General features: G+C 46.2%; 1 protein-coding gene across 3 annotated transcripts; it reads right to left on the reverse strand.

The window, feature by feature from the left end:
• Positions 1-486: 486 nt before the first annotated feature.
• On the reverse strand, positions 487-27,208 carry ZNF862 (zinc finger protein 862). 3 transcript variants are annotated; one of them, XM_080932161.1, is made up of 10 exons: positions 27,107-27,208; positions 24,636-24,794; positions 23,436-23,542; positions 19,784-20,459; positions 17,848-18,022; positions 16,847-16,967; positions 10,739-10,859; positions 6,864-6,968; positions 3,944-6,061; positions 487-2,697 (listed from the first exon to the last, which is right to left on the reverse strand). In XM_080932161.1, the coding sequence occupies exons 9-10, from the start codon at positions 6,048-6,050 to the stop codon at positions 2,606-2,608; spliced, it is 2,199 nt and encodes a 732-aa protein (XP_080788287.1). In that variant the 5' UTR covers positions 6,051-6,061; positions 6,864-6,968; positions 10,739-10,859; positions 16,847-16,967; positions 17,848-18,022; positions 19,784-20,459; positions 23,436-23,542; positions 24,636-24,794; positions 27,107-27,208; the 3' UTR covers positions 487-2,605. The 3 variants fall into 3 exon arrangements, with proteins under 3 accessions (XP_080788287.1, XP_080788288.1, XP_080788289.1); XM_080932162.1 differs by lacking the exon at positions 10,739-10,859; XM_080932163.1 differs by lacking the exons at positions 10,739-10,859; positions 16,847-16,967; positions 17,848-18,022; ... (2 more) ...; positions 24,636-24,794; positions 27,107-27,208 and adding an exon at positions 8,196-8,325.

Below are 27,208 nucleotides of genomic sequence, written 5' to 3' on the forward strand. Positions count from 1 at the left end.
TAGTACCACTGAAAACCACACACATGCTGATATGATATGGCCAGAGGCTTGGTAGTCCCCAAGCACACCTGACCCCTGAGCAGAGCTGCAGAGGACATCCTGAAGCTGGGGAAAATGGGCGGCTTGCCCTTGAAAGCCTGGCTTTTAGGTTGAAGTCCTCTTGACAGCTACACGTGCTGAACAGCAGTGAGCATGGAACACTTGGTTCTAACTCTCAGGGTGTGTTCTCCATCTTCTCACACTCACTGGTGAAATTGGCTCACTCGGGATTCAGAGAAAGTATGAAGGCAACAATAGAGTCAGATTCGGCTTTATTCAAATACCAAAAGTTAAGACTTGAACTTTTTTTTTTTTTAGCTTTTCTTTTTTTTTTTTTTTTTTGAATTTTAAGTATTTTTTTATTTTACAACTTTATTTTACAAAACAAAGATAAATGTACAGATTTTAAGCATTTTGCATAAAATTATACATTTGTCAGTACTTTTTTTCCAGATTTTAAGATAATTTTTACATGAAACTATATGAATATATATTTTTAGTCAGTACTTGATTTTTTTAAAGGTTTGATAGTATGTATTGAAAACTTAATAGTTACAATGAGCATAAAGTACATGTAAAACAAAATGTAACATGGAAATAGTCAAAGTTTTCTTGTTGTGTAAAGATTTTTTTTTCTTTATTTCTTGGACTTCATACAGTCTGTGAGTTGTTTCTGGGGGAGTGCAAGCCTCTGGGGTTAGCATCCCACTATCAGTGACTATGAACATGTTTTTTAAACCTAATTTGTACATCCTTGAAACCAGAAGCCCAGAGCACAGCCATCTCTTTCTGGCTACAAAGACATTACACAGGACTGGTGTCTTGCTGGGGTATTTTTAAAGGAAAGATGTGGGTGAGGCACTTCTGGAGCCATGCAGACGGCTCAACCTTGACCTAGAAAATCCCTGAACTCTTGAGATTTTGCCTGGGTCACCTCCTCGATTTGGAGCCAAAGGCCTGTCTGCCCCTTTCCTGCAAACTCCTAGGCTGGAGGTGAGCAGGAAAACTGTGCACTGCATACCAAGGCTAGTGCTAGGCAGAGAGCCATAAGGTCTGAATAATGCTGAGGCACCAGGGTGCAGAATCTCTGGGGTTTTCAGCATCTGATGAAGTGGGTAAGTAGCTTAGTAGGAGACCATGTGCTTAAAGCATACATAGACCAATGATCTACAGCAGTCAGGCACTAAGCAAGGTTCCTGCACATTTAAAATGAGCAGGAGACAGAGGCAAGGAGCCCTTCCGTTGGGCAATTCTCCCACCTGAAGCCAAAGAAGGCAGAGCCTAGAAAGTTCATCCTAACCAAATAGGCAACCACTGATCTTGCAAAGACAGGCTGCCCTGGAAGGAACACACTTTGATTAACCATAAAGGGGGAAATGGGGGAGGGCTCAAAGAGCGAGGTTACGGAAGGCTCTTCTGTGAGAGTGAAAATGGCTATTAAGCTAGATGACACCCACAACGATCCTGGGGAAGCTTGTGAGAAACTACAGCTGCTGAGCTGGTTTGGGGAGTATGAGTCTACACATCCAGGATGGGGAGCATTTACCAAGCTCTGGTGGTTCTGAGCAGTCTACAGGGCATTCTGCAGGACGGATGCATTTGTCCTGTAGACAGCAGGTGAGGACAGCAGCTCTGCCTACAGTACAACTCTTGTCACAAAGCTTATACCTTTACTGCTAACGACAAGTGCAGGGTAGGAGCGGCTAAGTGCTCCAGACAAGTCCTTCTCTCCAGGACTTTGAGGCTCCCACTGATTCCTGCTATAGCTATAGGGAGCCAATAGGCACTTTCACAAAAGGAGTGAAAATGAGGCACAGGAAAGAGGAAGGGATTAATCATAGGCACACTGCATAAGAGCTGGCCTGGAACCACAGCAGTCAACTCAAGGGTTCAGAGGTGGGGAGGGAACACCGGGCTCCCTTCAGAGGAAGCATGCTTTACTGTGTAGGCGATGTGGTAAGACCACCTTTCTCATGCTCTGGGCAAAGGATGTTGGTCTGTGTCATGCTAAAGGCAGGTTTGAGGGGGAGGGTTTCCTTGATTCCGCTGCATGAGCCTCGGCAGTGGTCCAGAATGGCCAATCCTGGGAACTTCTGCAGCAGGCCAGGGTTCTGGAGCACAATCACGTCCACTGTCAAATGGCCTTCCTCATAGGTCACTTCCCATTTGTGTCATGGATATAGAGAACTAGGGTGCTCCTTTCACCCATCACCCCTACTCTCCCACTGCAGGAAAGTCCTCTGCCAACAGAATATGTCGGATGATCTCTCTCATGGCAGGATTTTTTGGGCAAAAGGGACTTGAGGTAAGTGCTTGTCTGGCATGCTTTTGCACTGGGAGGCACTGCTGCACCTTGAGGGCCTTTCCCCCTGGGATGCCTGCTTCAACCCTTTGTCACTGCCCACATTCTGGGCCCATAAGTATCACACCAGGACAGCCTAGAATCTTCAGAAAGCCTCTCTCCATAATCAAGGGGGCCCCAAAGCCTTGACTAGGCCACTATTCTTCAAGTCCATGGGGCCTTTGAGATGGTACAGGAACTTTCACCATGTGATTTTTCTAAGCCTCATGGCTCCCCACATGGTGTGATGGATATCTTCTGGGTCATGGAGTCCTCCTTACGGAGTGCTGCCATCCCCTCCTTCCTGAGCCCTGTATCTGTGGAGGAGACAATGAGAAGTATACTGAGAACAGATGAGCGCCTTCCCCAGCCCATGTCTGAATGTAGTAAAGGTAACACTGAAACCAACCAGACGGGCCAGCCCTGCATCCCACACTGTTCACCTGCATGCTCTGCTTGGTCCTTCCCCCGAGGGCAAAGGATTGGGTTTGGGGGGATTAGTCCTCAGGGGACATCTGGAAATATCTGGAGGTCCTTTCGGTTGTCATAACTGGGATGCAGGTATTGGTATTCCAGAGAGGAATTAATGAATTAGAGGTCAGGGACCTGCAAGCATCCAGTGCACAGGGACCCACTGTAAGAAGCTATTGGGCTACAAATGTCCACAAGGCCTGCTAGGTGGTGGCAACATCACATCAATATCACAAACGCTCAATGAGTGTCTCCATGAGGACTGGGGGAGAGGGTAATTTCCCATTCAGCTGTTAGTACTCAGCCCTCTGATAGATATACACCACTTCCTTCATAACCACCCTGACCCGTATCACTCTCTTCTCTCCCTAAAATCTGTCGCCTGCCTCAGAACATGACACCATCCCTGCCTGACTTCTCCAGCCCCTGAATTTAATTTCCAGCAATGGGTTCTGTCTAGCAGCATATGATGATCTACTGGCCAGACTGCCCTGGGTAACTTGCTCCTAGACGAAAATCACAGTGCCAGGACACTGGCCTGCTGGGGAGCTAGACCTACAACTGGGCAGGTGACCCCAAAACACATATTCTTTACACTGTCCTGAGGCTGTACACCAGGTAGGACTCTCTAGCTGGGTTGCATACTCCTCCGGGATAGTTCTTCTGTCTCCAGCTCCTTCCTGCAGGGAAGAGCCCAGATGACAAACTTCCTTCCTGTCTCCTCCAGTTCTCATAGAGACCAAGCCCGCACTGCTGTGAGGGCTCTTCACATTGCTCAGCAGGAACACAGGGTTTGTTTCCTGGCCCTTTTCTAGCCAGTCACCTTCCGACTGTTCCCACTTTATTTTACCTCTGAGCCTGTGGTCCTTAGCAGTGGGCTTGAGTATCAGGGTGACCGAGGCTCTGCAGGAAGCATGGCGGCCCTGGCACCACAAATGGACAGGAAGTAGGAGATGAGAGTCTCTCCCAAGCACTCTGCAGTACTGCAGGGCCCTTCCTTTGTGGGCTGACCTGCTCAGACTGGCTCAGTGTGGGATTAGGAGCACAAGGGGCTTCTCTTCGTTTCCCATTCTAACGATTTTGAGTACTTACTGGCATGGGAGCGGGCCGGCACCCGGGCACAGGCATAGATGTGGCTGAAGCGGCGTCCTGAAGAGGTCAGATACCAGTGCTGGATGGCTGGCTGAGGGTCATACTCGGTAACTGCCACACCATTCACTGCTGTCATCATGAGTGTGTTGAGCACCTCATTGGAGAGTTTGATCCTCTCATCGGTCCTGATCCTGCTCATGGCCTTGAACCCCCGTTCACAGCAGGAAGTGGAGATGGGCACACTGACTACCACGGACACAAGTCTGCTCAGGAGAGGGAACTGGCAGTGCTGAGTCAGGGCGCTCTGACACAGCATGGAGAACGGAAGGTTCTGGGTAGCTGCTTTCAAGCTCAGCCACTCCTTCAGCAGCGCTGCCTCGCTGTATCCCACTGGGAGAGAAAGTGCAAAATATCTGGCGAGGCTGAGAATGTCATCATTCCCAAAGCAGGCCAGTTCGGTCCCGCCAGGCCAGGCCATGGTGTCTAACACCTCCATGTTCCTGAGCTGTGTGGGTCGGTCTGTACCAAACCTCTGCTGGAGGTACTCGGTCCCAGTCAGGATCATTCTCTCCCTGTCTGCCTGGAATCGCTGCTCAGCCATCTCTACTCTGTTCAGGAAGATGCCATGGAGCTGCCCATCCCGGAAGCCGGCATTGAACTCTTCCTCTTTGGGCCCTGCCTGTTGGCGGAGACTCTCCAGTACCACAAAGGCACGCGCCAGGGTCGAATTCACCTCTGTGACCAGCACTAGATCCTTCTGGCATACCTCAGACAGAGGCTTATAGATACTCAGGAAGTCCAAAACGAAGTGGCAGAACTTGATGAAATGGAAGTCCTTCATCAGCTTTAGCATGCCTTTGGCCCTCTGACCAATCTGGCCCCCAGTCTCCACCACGCTCTGAAGGTGCCTAGCCAGGGCAGGCCAGTTCAGGACGAACGCATTCAGAGTGCGCCTTTTGCTGGCCACCCACCTGACAGCGTTCAAGTCCTTCAGACGAATGATTTCCTGCTCCAGCGGGGCTGCAACACCCTGCAGCTCGAGGAGCCTCTTGTTTGAGGACTGATAAAATTTGAAGACAGTCCGGATGTGCCGGTCACATTTCCTCACCAGATCAATGTTACCACAGGCATCCACCACAGCCATGTGCAGCTGATGGGCCACACTGTGCACAGGCAGCAGCTGAGGGATGATCTCCCGGAACTTTTTCATGAGGCTTCCCTTGCAGCTAAGCATGGCAGACCCATCAGTCCCCAGACCCACCACCCAGCCAGGCTTCCGAAAAGGGATATCCAGCTCATCCAGAGCAGCAATGATGGTCTCGAAGTATCCATCTACTGACTCACTGGAGAGAGGGGCCAGGGTGACGTATGACTCCTTCACCTCCATCTGCTTCACGTAGCGCATGTATATCCCTACGCAGGCCTGGTTGGAGAAGTCCAGGCAGTTGTCCAATAGTAGGCTCACACACGGAGAGTTCCGGATGTCTCTTAGGATTTCCTTCTTCAGAGTCTCAGAGATATACTTGATGAACTGGGTACATGCGGTGCGGTTCCGATACTTACCTAATAGTGTGGTGCCGGTGTTCTGGAGCTGTCGTAAGACCTTCTCGAAGTCATTCAGAGGCCTGGAGTGGTAGGCAATGGAATAGGCAGCCTTGAAGAAGTGTTCCATGCTGGCCATGAGGTCACTGGAGATCGCCGGGATGAGAGTAGACTGAAGGCTGTCATCTCTGGTCTCCACGGTGTTAACGCACAGTTTGTGCGCCTTACTGACCTCATGGTATTTTAAAGTTTCCACTTTAAAAGGCCCAGTGTAACCTTGGACCAAGCGGGACGACTTGTCATGGAGAGTTGGTTTCTCTATGCAGACAGAGCAGAACAGCTTAGTCTCTTTGGAGTCCATTACTAACCAGGGAAACTGCCCAAACCATGACCTCTGAATGGAACGGGGCCTGTATGTGCTCTTGACATTCCTCAGTCTGTCCACTTCTCCTTCACACATGCTGGGAGGGCAGTGCGCGCTACACGTCTCCACAGAGGCTGCATGTAAGAGGGGCTCTACCGCTGAGACCTGGGTCTGGCTGCTGGCTTCTCTCGCTGCCACCATCTTCTTTCTCCCTTTGAAGAAATTAAATTATGCTTGGATTTGTTGTTCTGGGCCCTATGGTCTACTGGCTAAGACACCTGCATTGAGTAAGTGTCCCTTGTATGAACACCATCCCCCTTTCTAGAGATGGCTGCTAGCCTCTAAGAGCCCTCCCCAGCATTACCAGTGAAGGCCAACCTGGCCCCCCAACAGAAGGGGCAGACCCTTGTTTGTTCTTCCACCGGCTTCCCCACCTACTCACCCTGATATCACAGGACTACGAGCCACCAGACGCTAATGAACTTAATCAACCACCCTTGGCCACAGACAGCATTTGATTAAGCAGGTGACTTTAATCTCCTTGTGATGCTTCACAAACCAGCGAGGTTAAATTCAAGCACCTTCATCTTCTTGTGAAAACATGTTAAGACTCACAGAAAGTGGTTGCTGGCCAGTAAAAGATGGCCTAGGGTGTAAAACATGTAACTCACACAGGCCACAGAGCTGTCACTGTTCTCAAGGAAGAAAGGAGAGGGGACCGCTCAGAGGCAGGGCCAGCCCACTGCTCTTGTCCAGTGTCTTCCATTTGCCTCTTCCCACTCAGTCTGGCACAACTCCATCAGCACTCTGCTTGACAGAGGACCTTATTTTTTCTGCACTGTCCCCGTGGTCTCTACTGTTCTAAAATCTCAGGTAGGGTTAGTTCTTTATTCATCTTTGTCTGTCTGTGACAAGAGGTCCAGGATAAGCATGGCTGAACTCAGGTTGTGTGGCTTCCCATAGCTACATGTGTGGAGTCTTGTGCCTATTAGAACTTGATGGAACCAGACTCACCTAAGGAGCGACTTTTCCCTGGCTTTAACACATTAGGGTCCTTGATCCAGGGTGCAGCTCTCTGTTCCAGTTTTGTGATCAAGTCTGGTTTGGTGGCAGGAGACTCTGTTGCAGAAATAGAGTCACATCACTGGGCTGGCAGAGCACATAGCCCACCACAAGCTAGACCTGGCCCTGTAATGTGCAGAGATTACTGGGTTCTGTCCTTGGCAAAGGCCAGTTAGTGGGGCAGACTTAGAACATACTCATCTGAATGCCAAAGTAGGGGCCAAGGAGGATGAATTCCTAGTCAGGATGGACTACATCTATGACCAACAATGGAAAGCAAAAGCCAGTGAGATGCTTCCAGAAATGTGCCTGGGGTGGGAGTGAGGGGCAGAAGGAAGATAAAACAGAAGGAGAAAGATACACAAATACAACGCAAATCCCTATAAAAAAGGCTGAAATTTCCTTCAACAACTGAACGATTGACCATATAACCAGCCTCAGCTGACTTTTGTTTTGGTGGCTAGCAGCCTGTCTTTGAATGGAAGGCCTTTCAAGATATCTACCATCTGCAATGGAGAGTTATGTACCACTCTTACTTAGCTCAGTAAACTGCTACCTTATTTAGTGTGAAAATCCATTCCTTTCCTGATTTGTAGGTGTGCAAACAAGGATAAGTAAGGTGGCTCAGTGGGGAAAGGTGCTTGACACTGAGCTTGATAGCCTGAGTTAAATTCCCCTGGAACCATATGGTGATAGGAAAGAACTCACTCCCAAAGTTATTGTGTTCCCTCTCCCCCACACACACATACACACACACATATACACTCACTCACGTGCCATGGCATGCATGTGCCCTGCCATACACAAAGACACACATGTGCACACATGCAAATACTGTTTAGAACACATAGAAGTACAAAGAAGTACCTAGTAGTTTTGAATGCTTCTAGGAAGAACTGAAGGAGTGTTTATCCATTGGATCACTTGATATTCATATACACAACATGGGTATTTGAGTGTTTACATGTTTACTTTTAATAAAAACTAAGTAGGCGAATGATTACAGCATGGCAGACTGAACTGGCATCCTTCCTAAAATGGCTTCAAAAGAAGATGAAGGAACAACGAAAAGCACAAACCCAGGGAAACACCATGCTAGACGGACCAAGAGACAAAAGACACAGGAGAGCTGTGTCACACGGGGAGCTGAGGTGATCTGTAGCACAGAAGCGCACACCAATTCAGAAACAAGCCCTGGAGGGCAGGATTGGGCGGGCTGTCAGGGAGTCATTAGTGGGTAAGGAATGAACAGAGCAGACACAAGGCAGACATTTGCTCGGTCACCTGGGAGGCCCCAGGAAACTGCACCACCTTATGGGAAGGAGAGTGAAGATGGAGTATCCGGGAAGATCTTCCCAGAGAAATTCCAGACACTGAGGAGGGAAGGACAGTATTGTTGAAAACAGCATTGTTTAGTTCACAGGCTCAGGGGTGCACTGCTAGGCATGAAGCCCTGGCTGGGCCTGTATCTTCTGCACCAGTAACAGCATGTGTGCGTGTGAGTTTGCATGTGTGTATGCTAGAACTGTACTTCCTTTCCTTGCAAACACCAATGTATACTGACTTTTTTAGTATCTTCTATGACACACTCAAGTTAAAGCTGGTCCTTACAGTGCCATCTACCCTCAAATGTTCCAGCCATGTACAGAGCTTCCTGTTGGCTTCTAAGGCTTTTTTTAAATTAGTAACTATTGTTGTTGTTGTTGTTATTATTATTTTGAAATATGGTTTCTATGCAGTCCTGGATGTCCTGGAATTTACTATGTAGACCAGGCTGTTCTGGAACTCACAGAAATCGGCCTGCCTCTGCCTCTCAGAGTGCTCATATTAACGGAGTGAGCTACCACACCCAACAAGGTTTTGTTTTTAAATAGGAATGAACTTAGAAAATAATAGCTTAAGAAAAAAATCTCCTATGTGAAAACAAGCAGGGGAAAGTACTAGAAGATCTAGAGATACTACAGGGACCAACATGAAACCTTAAAACAGGAGCTAAGAATTAATACTGAGGGTTGTAATTGGGCTCAGCAGTTAAGATCACTTTCTGCTCTTCTAGAAGACCAAGTTCAGTTTCCAGCACCCATACTGGTGGCTCACAACCACTCATAAGTTCAGCTCTAGGAGATATGACACACTTCTAATCATCACACACACGTGGCAGATATACACATATATAAAAATAAATCTTTTTTAAAAGCATTTATTTATGCGTATGGGGTTCTGTCTGCATGTATGCCTGTGCACTATGTATGTACCTGGTGTCCTCAGAGGCCTTAGCATTAGAGTTACAGAAGTGCGGGCCACCATGTGGGTACCAGGAATCAAACCCAAGTCTTCTGCAAGAGTAGCCAATGTTCTTAACCCTGAGCCCTCCTTTAGCCCCCAAATTAATATTTTTACAATAAAGGATTTCAAGAAAATTAATTAATGCTGATGGTAACAAAGCCATGACGGTGCTTCAGGAAAGAAGAAAGGAGGCTCAGAAACAATAGCAGAAACAGAAAATTCCAAAACACAGAATTATTGGGAAATAAAAAAGGAAAAAAAAATAGAGAAAAAGAAACAAAACAGCCTGTATAGCCTCAATAGAAGAAGATGCACCTAGTCTTACTGATATGCCATGGCTGGTTGATACCCATGGGAAGCCTCCTCTTCCCCCAAGAGAAAGGGAAGGAGGGGGATGGGAAGAGAAGAAGTGAGGAGTGGGAGAAACTAGGAGGAAGAGGGAGGGGAAGCTCTGATTGGGATATAAGATAAATAACTTAATAAAAAAGAACATTTTTGTAAAAAATTAAAGATCTACAGAAGAGCTGTTAGCATATCTGAAAGCAAAAAACCAAAAAATTTAAAAAACTGAATTAAGAAAAAAAGCAGAAAATAGAGAAAAAAACCAAAAACACAGTCTTGTCTAAGAAGTGTCTGACTAACAGAAGAGTTTTCAGAAAAAAAGGAAAAACAGAAGAAAGTCTAAAAGAGAAAAGAAAATGGAGGAATCGCACAAGGAAATTCCTGGATATGAGCGAAGGACGTAAACCGTAACAATACCAGGCATGTCATGAAATACCTTAGTACAATGGATTAGGTTTTCAGCAGTAATCATTACTTTTGATTCTGCACGTCTGTGGTGGGTATGTGCACACGAGTGACTGGAGGTGTAAGGTGCCCCTAGGCTGGAGTGCCAGGGAGTCATCCCCGGGTAAGACATGAATAGAGCAGATCACGCTCTGACTGCGGAGCCGCTGGGATAGACGTTAAAGGCTCGCAGAGGAGAATAATATGTGTGCTCAAAGACTGAGGAGTAAGAAGACTATTCAGTTTCTCAGCAGTGTCAGTAAAAGCAGAGCAGGGCTTTCAAATCATGCTAGATGTTTCCATGTGAATCCCACACCCATCAAATCATCCCTCAGTCCTGTGGGTACCATGGGGGCACCTGCAAATCTGCAGTGTCTTAAAAAGAAGCTGTTAGGAAGCTACTTGAAGAGTGTCACTGAAATGTCCACGGGAGGCTCAGATACATAAAACAACAAAGTGACAAAGGTGACCCTAAGCCACAGCTGTGTGGAAGGCCAAGTAACTAGTTTGGTAACTCATTTAGAAGGTCCAAGAGGAAAATGCCCAGATAACCAAAAAAGCCAACAGGCCTGAGAATGTGTGGCCACAGGGAAAGACAGCAAGGGAGTGTCTTAACCCACTGCAGAGAGTTTGAGAAGAATTGGAGCGAGTACAAAAAAAAATTATCTAAATAAAAAATATGAAAAAACTTTACAATGGAGGACAAAGCACAATGTAGCACTCGACAGCAAGTAACACAAACTCGGATAACTTACATTGATGTAACCATAAAAGTTTGATGTTCCTGTTCTGAGAGGATGGAGGAGTGAGAAGTGGACCTGGGCGGTGTAAGAGGCCATGTCTTCATCCTCCACAGTAGGAATCACTAGGTAACATCTACAATTAAACCAGGAATAGCAATGAAAACCTGCAACAGGGTGCTTACAAATGACTCTGTCTGCCTATTTGGGCTGAAGACATCAAATACAAGACACCAGGGCCAGGAAGATGGCTCAGCTCAGCGGGTAAAAGTTCCGCCACCAAGCAACCTGGGTCCAATTTCCGGGACCTGTACAGTGGAATGAGAGAACCAAATTCCCACAAGTTGTCCTCTGACTGGCAGGCATGCACCCACATACACGCACACCTATACAATAAAATCTAAATAAATAAAATATTCTAAAAGAGTCGAAATGGATTTGTTGCCTCTAACAATGCTCCTACTGGAAACTTCAGGCTAACAAATAAAAAGCCAGAGCCAAAAATGGGTTTCTTCTTTTAGGCAATCAAGGACAGTGATTATCTTCCAGAACTTGACAGTGAGACCCTAGTAGACAGTGCACACTTGAGTCGTAGAATATGGAGAAATTAAGCTGGTAATGACCTAGAAGCATTGTCCCTATTGGCTAACACTCATAATACGAGAAGGCGCTACACATGCTACTGGGGGTGGGGGGAAGTAACCACTCACTTATGATCCCTGCATGCTACAATAACGACTGGGCTGGCAAGACATGCCCACTGGCGCAATAATAAGGTAGATGTCATGAGAGTAACCAATCACTTTCTGATTACTTTTAATAGTAGTTCCTTAAGATAGACTCTACACCTGACACCCTTACGGAGGCCAAGAACCTGTGGCTAGATAGGTCATAGGGCAGAACAATTACCATCACTCTACTAAATGAACATAGTACTTAACAACCTACTAATGGCTTATCAAAATACCTATAGATTAGTGCAACTCTCAACCCTCATCAGAAAAGCTTTTCTCTTCACTCAGTAGATGGCAATTAACGGCGACCCACAAGCGGTCAATGTGTGCATAAAGACTGTGGAGTGCTCAGCTTCACACAGCTATATCTCATATCCCCTTCCCAAGGCCCAGGGATCACTGCAGAAGAGGGGACAGAGAGATCGTAGGAGCCAGTGGTTTCCGGGACACAATCGTGGAGCTGTATATATGAACAAGGCAGCTGCGACAGCATGCTCAAGACTGAGCAAGCTCAAGCTAGACAAAAATGCAATCACTGGGAGGGGAGGTAGGCACACAGCCTCACCCCTTTGGCATTTGGTGGGTGTAGCCCCTGGTAAGCTGAGCATGCTCAGATGAAAGGCCATACACCCAAAGCACAAGTTGGACCCCATGGGTTTTTTAAATGATACAAAATTAGGTGGGTAAGGAGAGATGTGGATCTGGGAAGAGTTGGGGGAGAGGGCGAATACAATCAAAACATTTTGTACAAAAATGACCAAATAGCTCAATTTTTAAAAAATAAGGCACCTGCCACCTACCATTCTGAGGGTCATGGCACCAACACAGAAAGCACAGTGCTTCTCTCTCCTGCAGAGAGGGAGCCGAAGAGCTGACACTCAAGAGCTCAGGAAGCGAGGTACTGGGGATGTCTTGGGGAAAGCTGCCAAATGGACTGTGAGCATCTCCCTCTGCCTTAGAGAAGGTGGGGACTGGACCTCTGACCTTCTCCCTGTGGCTGTAGGGCTGGTCACAAGAAAAGCTGAGGTGGTGCTTGGTTAATGGCTACTAAGAAAACCAAGCCTTCAGTTCCTCAACCACACAGAGGACTCTATAACTATTGGACATGAGCTTGCGGCCCTCCCTCCACAGGTCCCCTCAGGCAGAGCCTCCTGATTCTGAGTCTAACTTGATTCTGGGTCTATGAGAACCACAGTTGGGAGCACGGCTGAGCTCACTTGGTCTGATCTGGAGAACTTTAAGACAATAAAAACTACTCTCATCCCCCTCCCCAGGGTGACAGGGTTCACCCCAAAAATCAGATGTAAAGAATCACTATGACCCTAGTTTGTTCTCCACCCTCTAGTTCCAGGATGCCCTAACCCAAAGGCTCCTGTGACCAGCTTTGGAGAAATCCTCTGGCTTCCCCTTAATGATTCTAACTTTCCTACTCATCTCCACAGAGAGCTTACATCTAAGTTTTGGTTTCTATTCAGTGAAATAACTTCTTTCCCGCTACACAGGGCTGGCTGGCATTTAATCCCCACACTCCAGAGGCAGAGGCCAGTGGATCTCTGTAAGACCAAGGTCATCCTGGTCTACAGCCTACAGAGTTAGTTCAGGACAGCCGGAATTACACACACACACACACACACACACACACACACACACACACACACATACACACAAACATGTCTCAAAATAAGAAAGAAAGAAAGAAAGAAGGAATAAAGGAAGGAAGGAAGGAAGAAAGAAAGAAAGAAAGAAGGAAGGAAGGAAGGAAGGAAGGAAGGGAAGGAAGGAAGGAAGGGAAGGAAGGAAGGAAAGGAAGGAAGGGAAGGAAGGAAGGAAAGAGGAAGGAAGGAAGGAAGGAAGGAAGGAAGAAAGAAAGAAAGAAAGAAAGAAAGAAAGAAAGAAAGAAAGAAAGAGGACTATCGTTTAGGGTTGGGTAGTGGTGGCCCACACTTTTAATCCCAGCACTCAAGAGGCAGAAGTAGGCAAATCTCTTGAGTTCAAGGTCAGCCTGTCTACAGAGTACATTCTAGGATAGCCAGGCGTATACAAAGAAACCCTGTCTCAAAACAGACAGACAGACAGACACTCTTTCAGAGGCAGGCACTGCTAACCTGAAGTAAATGACCTGACTGCTTAGCCCATGATACCTTCTTTACTAGCAAACCCCAGGTTAAGGGGTTGGGGAGCTGGTGGAGTGCTTGTCAGAATGGACAATATGCTGAGTTCAATTCTGTCTTAGTGTTTTACTGCTGTGAACAGAAACCATGACCAAGGCGACTCTTATAAGGATGACATTTAATTGGGGCTGGCTTAGAGGTTCTGAGATTCAGTCCACTATCATCAGAGCAGGAGCATGGCAGTGTCCAGGTATATGTGGAGCTGGGGAGCTGAGAGTCCCACCTCTTGTTCTGAAGGAAGCTAGCAGAAGAATGGCTTCCAGGCAGCTAGGACAAGGGTATTAAAGCCCACATCAAAGTGACACACCTATTCCAACAAGACTACACCTCCTAATGTGCCACTCCCTGTGCCCAGCATATACAAACCATCACAAATGCCTAGCACAGAATAAGCCTGCTGCAGTGGTTCGTGCCTACGGACTTAGCACCTAGGAGATGAGGCAGGAGGATTGAAGTCCAGAGCCATCTTCAAGTACACAGTAAGTTTGAGGCCAGCCTAATATACATGAGACCCTGTCTCAAACAACTGAACCAGACCCCCCCTCCAATAAAACCTAGGTCAGCCTGGATGTTTCTGTTACTGACTTTATTCTGCTCCTCCTTCTCCCTCTCTTCCTTTTCTTTCTTTTTTCACAGACTCTCAGGCTGGCTTCTCAAACCCTTGATCCTTCTGCCTTGGCCTCCTGAATCCTGGGATCAGGATTACAGGCATGCACCACCACGCCCAGTGACAGCTTTTAGCTTTTTACCAGTTAAATGTAAATTAGGTTTCTAGATGTTTTCTGGCAGGAAGCAAGAGACCTCATCAAACACAATCAAAATGTGAAAACAGAATGTAAAACGTGGAAATAAAGGAGCAGCCGGGTATTTTGTGAAGCGAGAAACAGACAGTTCTAAGTGAGTGAATCCAAAAACATGAAAGGCTGACAAGAAACACTGAGAGCAGGACAGGCACAGTTAACACTGAGCGGTGGTGGTGCAACTCAGGGAGAGCACTTGCCCAGCGTGTGCCGGACTCTGGGTGCCATCCCAATGCCATGAAAGATCAGACAGAACCAAGCCCTCGCTATGAGGAAATGACTATCCTGTGTAGGCTCAGCACTGTTAGAACACCAGGTGCTCGTGACTGACAAGTGAGTGGTTATAACTAGAAGTCTGTATCTGCTGAAAATCTCTGAGTCATGCAACACCTAAACAGATGGAAATCAATATTAAACTGATCGCACCAACCTGAAATGTCTGTGTGAAAACAGGCCCAGGGCTGGAGATGTAGCTCAGTGGTTGTGCTGGAAAGTCTTATGTCAGCTTGATACAAGCTAGTCATCAGAGAAGAGGGAGCCTCAGTTGAGAGGAGGCCTCCAAAAGCTTGAGCTATCGGCACTTTTTCTTAATGTTTGATGGGAGGGCCCAGCCTACAGTGGGTGGCGCCACCCCAGGGCTGATGAGCCAGGATTCTATAAGAAAACAGGCAAAGCAAGCCAGTAACACCTCTCCATTGCCTCTGCGTTAGCTCTTTCCTTCAGGTTCCTGCCCTGTTTGGGTTCCTGTCCTGACTTCCTTTGATGGAGTGTAATATGGAACTGTTAGCCAAATAAACCCCAAGTTGCTTTGGTCATGGTGTTTTGTCACAGTAACCCTCACTATGACAACTCACAGCAATAGTAACCCTAACACAGTGATTGTCTAAGTTAGGGTTTCTAGCTGTGAAGAGAATCATATCACTGCAACTCTTATAATTTGGGCTGGCTTACAGTTCAGATATTGTCATGTTGGGAAGCACGGTGGCACACAGACAGACATGGTGCTAGAAAGGTGGCTGAGAGTTCTACACCCAAACACACAGGCAGCAGGAAGAGAATGTTGATGGTCCTGGCTTGAGCATCTGAAACCTCAAAGCCCACACCTAGTGACACACTTCCTCCAACAAGGCCACACCCACTCCAACAAAGCCATACCTCCTAATAAATAGTTCTACTCCCTATGAGCCCATGGGGGCCATTTTCAGTCAAACTACCACAGTGGTAAAGAAACTACCTAGAATGAGTGTGGACTTCAGTTCCATCCTTAATACAATAAACCAAGATAAAAGCCACATTCAAGAATGACAAACTCTGAAATAACATTTCCCCATGTTAACTCTGTAATTGTCTTTTCCACTATAAACGCTGAGAAACAGCAGGGGGTGGGGGTGGGGGGATAAACTAAAGTGAGAACAAAGGAAGTGTGTGGCCCAAATGTCTGTACACTTCTTACTAAGATGACAGAATCAACAGTAACTCACAGGGAAAGTGAGAAAGAGACAGACCATCCATTAGCTGAAGCGGGGGCGGGCGGGGGGGGGGGGGGAGACTTAAAGACCTGAACATCACACTGCTTGAACTTTTAAATGACTTTATGTTATACGGCACCACCATTTTAACACTAACATGATGAACACAAACATGTCCATTCAAAGACAGGGAGTCCAAATAGTAACAAACATACAAAGTAAGGATCTTACCCAAGTCCAATATACACTCAGTTCAGAACAGTAGGATTCACCTTGGACATTTACCATACAAATGCCTACAATCTGGGGGCTGTTCTCATATGGAAAACATTACTGCCTATTTGCAGAATTGGTTTCAGTATCACATCAAACATACACAAAGTTTCCAACATGGGACCAGTCCTTGGCAGACATTCAGGCCTTAGAAAAGCCACTGCCTCCACTTCCAGACATAAGAATTGAGGGGAAAAAAAAAAAAAAAAAAAAAACTACCAAAAGAGAACTATGAAGCATTCCTATGTACATAGATCATACCACTTTGAGATAAAATACAAGGAACAAAAATATCTTGCTGCCTAGCTGTATAGTTCTGGTACTAATGTTCTGAAAGTAAGTCACATTCACAGGTACCCAGACCTAGGGGACAAATACAAGTCCTCTGTCACCATGAGAGAATGATTACTTAAGTAACCTCTGAAATGTCCAGGGAGCCATCTAAGCACTGCAAACAACCGGATGGGTGTGCAGCAATGGTAGAGGATTAACCTAGCACACACAAACCCTGGATTCAAACTTCAGTACCACACACACACATAAGAATAATTATGGAATTATGAATAATGATAAAAACAAGTATATGGAAGAAGAAAGTAGAGCTAAAGAGATGGCTCAGTGGTTGAGAGCACTGCCTGTTCTTTCAGAGGACCCAGGTTTAATTCCCAGCACTCACAGGGCAACTCACAACCATCTGTAACTCCAGTTCCGGGGGATGTGACGCCCTCTTCTGGTCTCCGCCAGCACTGCAAACACATGATACATAGATACACATGCAGACAAAACACTCATACACACTAACAAAAAGAAAAAGAAAAAAGGGAAAAATGTTAGAAAATAATCCAGATTATAGCTGCGGACAAAGGGACATGTCAATCAGGAAGTCACTCCACAGCAGAAGTTATAAGAGGTGCTGTTGCAGATCCCGAGAGTACACAGAGGCCTGGCCTGCAACTCCTGCTGCAGTGCACACCAGTGAAATTAGGAAACACCAGTTCTAGAACATAACAGCTCTCTCCCCTGATGTTGCATGGCAAGCTGGGGTGTCTGCCACAGTGATGCAACATGAAGAAGGAGAAACAGATGCAGGAGAAGCCCGCATAGCTTTGCTACCCTCATGACTCTCCAAGGCCCAGGCCATGGTGCTGGCAAGAAAGCATGGAAGAAGAGCCTCCGGCTATTGAGACGGAGTGGGAACCCTGAGAGGCCCATTTGTCTTCAGGCTCTGCTTATGCCATTCACATCCTGTCATGGTGCCCTTCCTCCGCCCAGGGGACCTGGATTTATGTCCCTTGTAACACTTCTCTGACTCCTCTCTCCCACACCCAGACTTGTCCTACGTCAGTAGCCAGTTGCCCCAGGGCGCTTCCAGAGCTCTTAAGAAACTCACTCAAAGGCCTGCTGATGCCACTAGTCCATTGGGCCCTAAAAGGCCCTGAACACCCAGCCTATGGCTGATAGTCAATAAGTAGGAGTAGAAGCCTAGGGGACACACTGAGAGTAAGATGAATGAAGAGGTGACACAGTATAGTGACCCAAAGCAGGCGCTGTTCTGAGAAACAAAAGGCAGCTCATTCTCTACCCAAAAGGAAAAGGCAAAAATGGGAGAAGACCACAGCTGCCCCGAGGTCCCTGAGCCAGTGACAGTAGAGTACAAAAACCCATGGAAAGCTTTACCCAGGGAAGCCAGCAGCTCATAGTTCATCTGCATCACATCTCTGTAGAGCTCCTTCTGCTGCTTGTCTAGCAGGCTCCACTCCTCCCAAGTGAAATACACGGCCAAGTCCTCAAACGTTGCAGGGAGCTCCCTGGACACCCGGGAACCCTTCGGCCACTCCTTGTCAGGAGGTTCCTGTCACAAAGAGAAGCATTACTCAGCCCACTGTCAGAGTGAGACACGTGGCATGTCTGCAGCCTGCTGAAGACAACTTTCTCCTGGAAAGCCCACCAAGAGACTCAGGAACGAATTCCCTACTGAAAGTCATCAAATCTACAAGCTCCAGATGGCAGTTAAACCAAACTGGCTCAGTCAGACTAAGAATCATCAAGAAAGAGAAAAACTCACAGAAGAACAGCATCTGATTGTACATTGCCACCCAGAGTCCCAAGGTCACCTTACACTCATAGAGGGGACTGCCTGTTTCCATGATACCCCAATTAGATAAAGGAACCAGAGATGCTTATAACTGCTTTACCCACACCACACTCCCAGAGTCCTGAGGCTCTGAAGATCAGACCTGTCATTGTTACCTCCTGACACTGAAAACCAAGAAGAACATAAAGAGAAGCTTTGCTCTTCCACTGGATTCTGGGAAAACTCGACCACAATAGAAGGCTCCCTACAATGCTATCTGTGAGGAACAGCTGAGCTACCCATTCACCCCAAGCATCAATGGTTTACTGTTAAATCCTACTTGTTTGCAATAGTTGAGAGCTGGAGAAAATTCGAGTCACTCTAAGATTCCAGAGAATAGTTTCCTTAGCTACCGACTCTCCAGGAAATTAGGTAAATGTGAAATAAATGCAAAGGGAGTATTATCATCCACTGGGGTCCAGCAGACCTGCACCAGATGGAAGGAAAGTACAGGGCTGGAGCCAGGGCTCTGAGCAGAGGCCCGCACTGGGGCCACAAGGGCTTGTGGATTTTGGACCCCAGGAAGTCACTTCTTCCTGAGCTAGTTTTCTCCAAACATGGTGAATTTACCAGATTACCAAATGTGAAAACTCTGTGATATTAAAAAGTTAACGATAAGCCAGGTGGATGATGCCTACCTTTAATCCCCACATGCAGGAGGCAGAGGCAGGTAGATCTCTGTGAGTTAGAGACTAGCCTGGTCTACAGAGAAAGTTCCTGGAGAGCCAAGGCAGTTATACTGAGAAATCCTGTCTTAAAAAAAAGAAAAAACGAAAAGTTAAAGATATGGAATATCAAAGCATGGCCTAAGCTCAGTTTATGATGGTGGACTGCTTTTTGAGGTCTTGGATAAAGATCACCTTTCCTTCTATGAAAAGTTAGGATTGGGCTTTTCTGTCTGTAAAACAAAAAATCCAGTTGTCCCAGTTAAATGACTTAATACCTGTAAAGCATTTAAAGCAACACCTAGTGCGTGAAAGTAGTGTGAGCAGAGGCTGGAGACACACTCCCTGCTTGGGAGCACTTGCTCCTCCAGAGGAGCCTGGTTCAGTTCCCAGCACGCACACACACACACACACACACACACACACACACACACACACACACACGGCAGATCCTAATGTTGCCTGGTTCAGTTCCCAGCACACACACACACACACACACACACACACACACACACACACACACACACACACACACACACGGCAGATCCTAATGTTTATGACTCTAGTTCCAGGGCATCTGATACCCTCTTCTGGCTTCTACAGGTACTGCACACATGTGATGCAGAGGCAGACATAAGCAGACACTCATATACATAAAATAAACAATCAAACTATGTAATAGCAGGAGCGCTCGGTGGCCCTGGCTGTCAGTGCTGAGTACTGCTACTACACTCCTTTCCATCACCCTCTTGCATTTTGTGTCACTTTCAGTATGGTGCCCTCTCTACCGCACAACAATCAATAGACGTGTTACCTGGCTGCAGAAATCAATACTGTCCTTAAATAACACACTGCTCTGTGAGGGACTGAGGATGTCATTGCCGGATTCTTTTTGCCTCAGATCTGACTTGCAGTCTAAATTCAGTGCAGGGATGGCTCCATTCCCTGAAGTGTCCTCTGATTCAGCTCTTGGGCTAAACAGGAGCTCATCTATGCCATCAAAATCTCCCAGAGGCCCTGGCAGGTAGAATGTGGGATTGTCTACAGTGAGGAGGTGTTCAGAGCTGGCCAGGATATCTGCGGGCCTCTCCTTGAGACTCTGAAGGTGCGCTGCCCAGATGGGGTCCTTGGTGGCCAGGGCATTGACACAGAATGGTACTTGAGAGTTTCCACCTTGAATGGTCCCATGTAGCCTTCTATTAATCGTGATCTTCTGTCCCTGACAGGTGAGTATTTTCGGCAGATAGCACAAAACAGAGCTGTCTGTTCCTCATTCATGATCAACCATGGAAACTTTGTAAACCACGACTTCTGGATAGAGCGGGGCTTTGGGGGTTTCTTGTTTCCTCCTGCCCAGTCTTCCTCCGCTGTGCTGCTCTCTGTACTGAAGTGAACCTCACAAGCTTTCTTTTGAGGTGGCAGGTACTGTCCTTTCTCTCTGGTGGGACCCTGCATGTCTGTCTGTTCCATATAGTTCACATGCGTTTCTCCTTTTGAGGAAAGAGGAAAAATGAAATTAGAAATCCTATGGTCTGAGAGCCATCAAGTATACAGAAGGTAGGACACACTCAGTCTAAAATAACACCACTTCCTCTCTATTACTCTAATATAATATAATAATATTATAATCAAATCCTCAACTTGCACTTGTCTCAGACTCCTCATACACATCTTGCCTAACCCAGAAAGAAATCAAACAGGTGCATTTTAGGAAAATGTTTCCTTTCAAAAAAAAAATTAAAGGGTAGATACATTGGCTCAAAGGCCATCACTGAGCTCAAGGCCAGCTCAGACAGTAGCCCTGTCCTAGGTTCAGAGCGTACTTAGAATAAAATTCTGAGGGCACAGAAACATAGGGGTTAGAGAGAGCGGCAGAACCGGACCACACTGTCACTCTGTAGAAACTTCCCTCTGGGCTGGGTCTGGCATAGAGGCCCCGGCATTCTGCTCAGGGACTGTAAGGAAGACAGCCACCTACATACACCCTGGGTGGAAAGCATTTGGTAAACTGTAGTACAACAGTCTCCCTCGTCTTCAGGGACTGTTCCAGGACCCTGGCAGATGCCTGTCATGGAGGATTTTCCCCATCTATACATAAAAGTGATAACATTCCATGTATAAATTAGACATAGTAAGCAAATAACAATAGCAAAACATAACAATATTGTAATTAAAGTTATGGAAATAGTTTTTATTCTTCAAAATGCCTTACTGCATTATATTAACCGTAGGTGAAAGTTATCTGAAACTATGGAGAGATATCATAGATAAAGGGGGTTACACACTGCAAATGAATGGGGCAACTGCAGTTCTATCTGGTGATGCAAATGATGCTCAGGACTTAGCCTCGATTACACTCTAACCTTTAAAGTTCAAAACTTTCACACCCTCATGAAGACTTTTCTTCTTCAAACTAAAAAGGAACTTTCCTTCTACACAGGAAATGGAATACACAATTGTAACTCCCTGATGCCACTTCTTAAGCGCCAACCTAAATTTCAGTGGTCAGTGCCAAGGGCTCGGTATTTTTGTTCAGTCTACAAAACTGAACTCAAAGCTATTTACAGTCATTACGACCAAAATGAAGAGACAGGCAAGGGAAGACAAATGGGCTTCTGTGTTTCTTTGCAATCACAGCAGTCCAAAGATGCCTGTGGTCTATCTGAAGAAACCACAAAGAGAGAGCAAACTCTGTGGATCTGACTAACACAGGGCATGGGCCCTACTCCCTATGTTCCCATAATAGGCACTGTGTTAACTCTGTCATCTCCTAAAACACAGATGCCAACCCTAGGCCTTAGCAAACGACTGACCATCCATTTCTTCATTCACTTAGTGACAGTTTGACTACTACTGTGTGCCAGGCACTGTTGTGGGTACAGAAAATAAAGCAGGAGGTAAGACACCTCCTTGGAATTTCCAGTAGAAGAAAAAACATATGCGAAAAGACAAAAACCACAGGAAGGGTTTGGGAGGGCAGAGTAAAATGGCAGACAAGAGTATCATCCAGATAAGGTAACATCTCGTCTGAGAGAAGGACAGTGTCCCTCCTGTGCTTGGTGGAGAACAGGCAGACAGGAACGTGGCCTTTAGTGTTCCCTGCCTGCTCCCCGTCAGTAGGTATCTGTGGTCTCTATGCACACACCACACTCACCAGGATGGTGGTTCAGAAGACTCCTCTGGCCCTGGATGCTGCCTAGCCACGGCTTGGTCCCTTGCCCAAAACCACGGAGTAGCTGAGGACTGGCAGCAGTTGGTCCTGACTTGGGAACACAAGAAATGCCATGAAGGCTTGGCTCCAAGTCCCAACACTGAGAGGGAAGGGTTCAGCCTGGGACATCCTCAGTGTTGAGACTGTGGGTGGTGTAGGAAAGTGAGAACCAAGTGGTCTAGCTTAGTAGTTTAGAAATTCTGCTGTGAGACCCCTAGGAGAATGAGGAGCAGGCAAAGCCAAGGAGGGGCACAGGCAAAGCTAAAATGACATTAAATCAGTTCACAGGGCTGGAGAGAGGGCTTGATAGTTAAGATCACTGGCTGAGTCAAAGGACCCTGATCCAGCTCCTAGCACTCACTTGGCAGTTTCTAACCATCTACAACTCATGAAAAAGGCATGAGCAACAGTCATTAAGCTGCACTCAACTAGCACAAGGTAATTACCCTCATCCAAAAGGTTCAGGGCCATGGGGACTAGGGACTAGTTCAGCTGATAGAGTGCTTGGCTAGAAAGTACAGGGCTTTGAGCTCAATCTCAGTACTTGAGGAGGTAGATGCAAGAAAATCAGAAATTCAAGGTCATTCTTGGCTATCTAGGGAATTTGAGGCCAACCTGAGCTATATAGGACTATTAGGTTTTGGAAGTTTTCAGATTTTTAAATATTTGCACTTTACTAGTAGAGCACCCTAATGGAAAAGGCTCTAAAAATCAAAACCCATGAGTGCTGTTTCAGAATTGGATACATTTTAAACTCAATTACTTATGTCCTTGGCACAAAAGGCAGCACAAAAGCAGAGCAAAATATATCTAAAAATTAAAACAGAAGAGATGGAAAACACCTACATTTGCACAAAGTTTCTGGGTTCGTTTAATCTCATTAATCAGGAAGAAAATCAAGGCCTAAGAGGTTGAAAGCATCTGAGTGTCAGTGTGTAGAGCTGGAGAGAGATGAGGTTTGCAAAGCCAATGCTCTAGCCATCACTGTACCCCTCCAGGGTCCTGGGGCTCCCCAGATCCACAGTCTGCTTCCCACCCTGCACAGGGAAACAGCTCAAAGCACTAGGCAGCCAGGCATTCCTTCTTTGTCCTGGCCAACTTAAAAAGAGAAGAAAAGAACTGGGATTGAGCAGATGGCCAAGTTACCTAGAGAAGCCAAAGAACTGCAAAAACCTCTCCAGAATGTCCTGGCTCAGATGAGGCAGGGGACACTGATCTGGACCGGCAGTGGTAGTAGAGACACTGGAACCCATACCTAGAGGTGCTGTCATCTTGTCAGAAGTAGGGAAGTCCTGTGGCTTACTCAGAAGCATCCATTCTTCCTGCAGCAAGTACAGTGATGCCATCAAAGGTCTCAGGAACCTGAAAGGAAAAAAGCCCTGCTAAGTGTCACGTTCCTATGAGACATATCTTCCACACTGGCAGTCAGAGCTCCTACTGTATGTATGGATTAGGCAATGTGTGGGTTGGGGTAGGAAGCATTATATATATCTATATATCTATATATATATATATAGATATATAACCTGCAACCAATCTCTCTTGCTGTATGGGTGCAAATCACAGTGGAAAACATGAGGAAGTCCCAGCCAGTAAACTAAGTCAGTGTCTTCTTTATGAAGCTGACTTAGGAAATCTATATTTTTACATTGTGCGTGTGTGAATTTGTAGTCCTGAAATCAATGTCAGGTGCCTTTCTCAATTGCTCTTCATTTTAAAAAATAATTTTTGGTGGGCTGGAGAGATGGCTCAGCAGTTGAGAGCACTGACTGCTCTTCCAGAAGTCTTGAGTTTAATTCCCAGCAACCACATAATGGCTCACAACCATCTGTAATGGGATCCGATGCCCTCTTCTGGTGTGTCTGAAGACAGCTACAGTGTACTCCCATACATTAAACAAATGAATCCTAAAAATTAAATAAATAAATTTTTGTTTACAATATTTGTGTGTGAGTATTTTGCCTGCATAGATGTACGTGTACAACATGCATGCCTAGTGCCTAGGAAAGCCAGAGGAGGGTGTCAGATCCCCTGGAACTAGAGTTACAGATGGCTGTGATCCACCACATATAGATGCCGGGAACTGAACTTGAATCCTCAGGAGCAACAAGTGTCGTTAACTGCAGAACCAACTCTCCAAGCCCCAGGAAGGGAAATATTTTATATCATTCTCATCACTGAAGTAGAATTACTATTATTGGATATATGACTTACCAAAGTTTTGTCTACAAATATGTAAAAACTGAACAGTTTTAAAGGCAGTCGTAGGGGCCAGCAAAATGGCTCAGCCAGTAAAGACACTTGCAGCAAAACTTGATGACCTAAATTAGGTCTCCAGAAACCACACAGTACTGACTCCTGCAAGCTATTCTCTGATGTACCCACATACATGCACACAACATAATAATACAGAGTCGTGGGATGACTCTGCAAAACAGTCACTTAAAATAAGCACCTGTGTCTTTGAGCATTGAGTCTTCCAAAGGCTACTGAAAGGAAGCCACCAGAGTGAAATGAGGCTCATGCAGTCAGCCAAGGGGTTTAGTGTGGAGAAGTGTAAGGATGAATCTGATCACATGACTGCTGCACAGCGGGGCCAGAGCACAGTCTGTTCCTGTGGGTGTAAGTTTAGAAAAAAAGTCTGAGACCAGAAGTTACAGTAGAACAGGCCTGACCAGCAGGACCAGACCAAGGTCAGCCAGTATGCATAGTGACCCTAGCTCTCAAAACCACCCAGCAAATGAAAAACTCAACTCTTGTGACCAGGGACACAAGGTTCCCTTTTCTTGCTGCTTCCCCGGGTTTAGAAGGTGCCATAATGAAGGCTAAGGTCCTATCTCCTTAGCAGCTCAACCAGTAGGAGACAGAATGTGAAACAAAGTGTCTTTCAGCCAGAGTTATCCACAAATACCTGGCAACCCTCATTTAAGCTACGTATGACAAACACCTTCTGCTTCTGTGGTATAGAACCTCAAATCTGCTTGAAGAAAAGAAATTCCTTACCTATGTAGGATGCAAAGTATGTCTGGATATTCTATTTTAACAGGGTCCTCTAGTCAGCATCGAAACCCTCTCAGCCCTCTTCTCTCTCTCTACTTACTCCACCCATCCCTCTTCCTACCTTGCCGCAGCCTGAACTCATATTCCACCCAGGCCTTTGTCTTCGTGCTGGTTTGCTGTATCTTTACTGACAGGAGCTTTCACAAGGTTCCTTTCTCCAGTGGTTTGAATCAGAATGATCCCCATAGATTCATATAAAGTAGCACTGTTAGAAGGCGTGGCCTTGTTAGAGGAACATACAAAGTAGCACTGTTAGAAGGCGTGGCCTTGTTAGAGGAAGTGCGTCACTGGGGGTGGGCTTTGAGGTTTCAGATGCTCAAGCCCAGACTAGAATCAAGGGGAAAATTTCTGAGATTTGAGATTTTTTTTTTTTTGATTAGTGGTTGGACCTTTGAATTCCTTTGATTCCTCCAAGATATTCCTTTGATTCCTCTCTTTTCTCGTTAAAGGTTCAGGAAGACTACTACTGAGCAGAAGAGGTCGGAAATTAACCTTAAATCACTCATTTCAATCTCCCTGCCTCTTTCCTCATCTTAATTCAGATTCAATCTAAGCCTCTCTCTCTCTCTCTCTCTGTCTCTCTCTGTCTCTCTCTCTCTCTCTCTCTCTCTGTGTGTGTGTGTGTGTGTGTGTGTGTGTGTGTACAGGCTGGCCAAACAGCTTTCATTCCTTACGGGTCCATTTGAGCTTGCCTTCACCCAGACATTCTGTAGATGGCTAGATCTGAAAACTGAGGGTGGAAGAGATGCTTCAACAAAACAAACAACACAATTGTTTTCTCCTACGGTAGAAACCTTTCCAGATAAAAAAACGCAGCACCAGACATACTCCTCATCTTTCCTCTTTTTAGGCCAACTTTTCCAAGCTCATCCAAGTTACTCAAGTGGGAAGAGTAACAGGAGAGTTCTCTGTTGTAATTTCAACATTTTATTCAGTGCAAATCTCATAGTAGAAATGGTTATTAAATGGACCCTGAGGGGCTGGAGAAGGACAAAAGGCTAGAGAGAAAATAAAAAATCTCATAGCACTTGAAAAAGTTTGTTGAGAAAATATTTCTTCCATGCCCCTCCCCCCAAAAAACCCTCAAGAAAGGCTGAACCTCAGCACTCCTGGCTCTATACAAAAAACAAAAAAACAAAAACAAAAAAAAAAAAAAAAAAAAAAAAAAAAAAAACGCACCATCAAAGATCTTAATCCTAAGAGGTTGGTTGTCTGCCTCTGCCAGTGTGCTCAGAAGCTATCAACCCTGTCAAGCAAGGCTTGCTTTGCTCCTCTTTTCGGGACCACTTTTTATATCATTTGCCATCTCAAAGCCTCTTCTTGCTCAAAACCTCTTCTTGCCCAAAGTCTTGAAGCAAGTTTATGGAGTATATTTCTAAACCATGTCCACTGTTTTCATGAAGTAGATAAGCCAGAAATAGAAGTATGCAAAAAAAAAAATGCTAGAAGCCTTTTTTCCCCTTCTCAGTCCTATCCTGGGAAGGAGGAATTAAGCAGCACCAGGCGACTCATTTGTCAGTTGCCCACCCTTTGGCACCCACTGGTATCTTGTCTCCAGACTCTAAGCTTAAGCAATAAGCAAGGCTTCTTCAAAACTAAAAGAAAAAAAGAAGAAGAAGAAGAACAACAAGAAGGGAAACCAGAAGCACTTTGGCATCACTATGCTTGGACCACGGGCAGAGAGACCACAAGCAGGGAGGGGGTGGATGACCCGAAAGGGGGAAGGGCGGGATGCTCAGACCTGGAGGTGTGCCTCACAGACAAGGCAAGGTGAGTGAGCACTTCCATGAAAGGCTAGCTCATCCGCTAGCCCAGATCGGGATGCTTAACAGAAGGGAGAGTGGCTCGGTGCCTTTCCTGTCCTACCTTCCCAGACTCTCCAAGCTCCATTTCCTGGCTCGGGGAGGCCATACAGACCCCCTCCCTCCGGGCCTGCTGCGACTCCACCGCGGCCCACTCCGGACTTGG

This window comes from Micromys minutus (genome assembly GCF_963924665.1).
Source record: "Micromys minutus genome assembly, chromosome: 18".
Classification (NCBI taxonomy): Eukaryota; Metazoa; Chordata; class Mammalia; order Rodentia; family Muridae; genus Micromys; species Micromys minutus.

Bases quoted from the DNA above. Each gene is read 5' to 3' on its own strand.
- ZNF862 (XM_080932162.1), bottom strand. From the start codon at position 6,050: ATGGTGGCAGCGAGAGAAGCCAGCAGCCAGACCCAGGTCTCAGCGGTA. The intron at 2,698-3,943 runs GTAAGTACTCAA...TCTCCTCCACAG, and splicing joins GCCGGCCCGCTCCCATGCCA to ATACAGGGCTCAGGAAGGAG.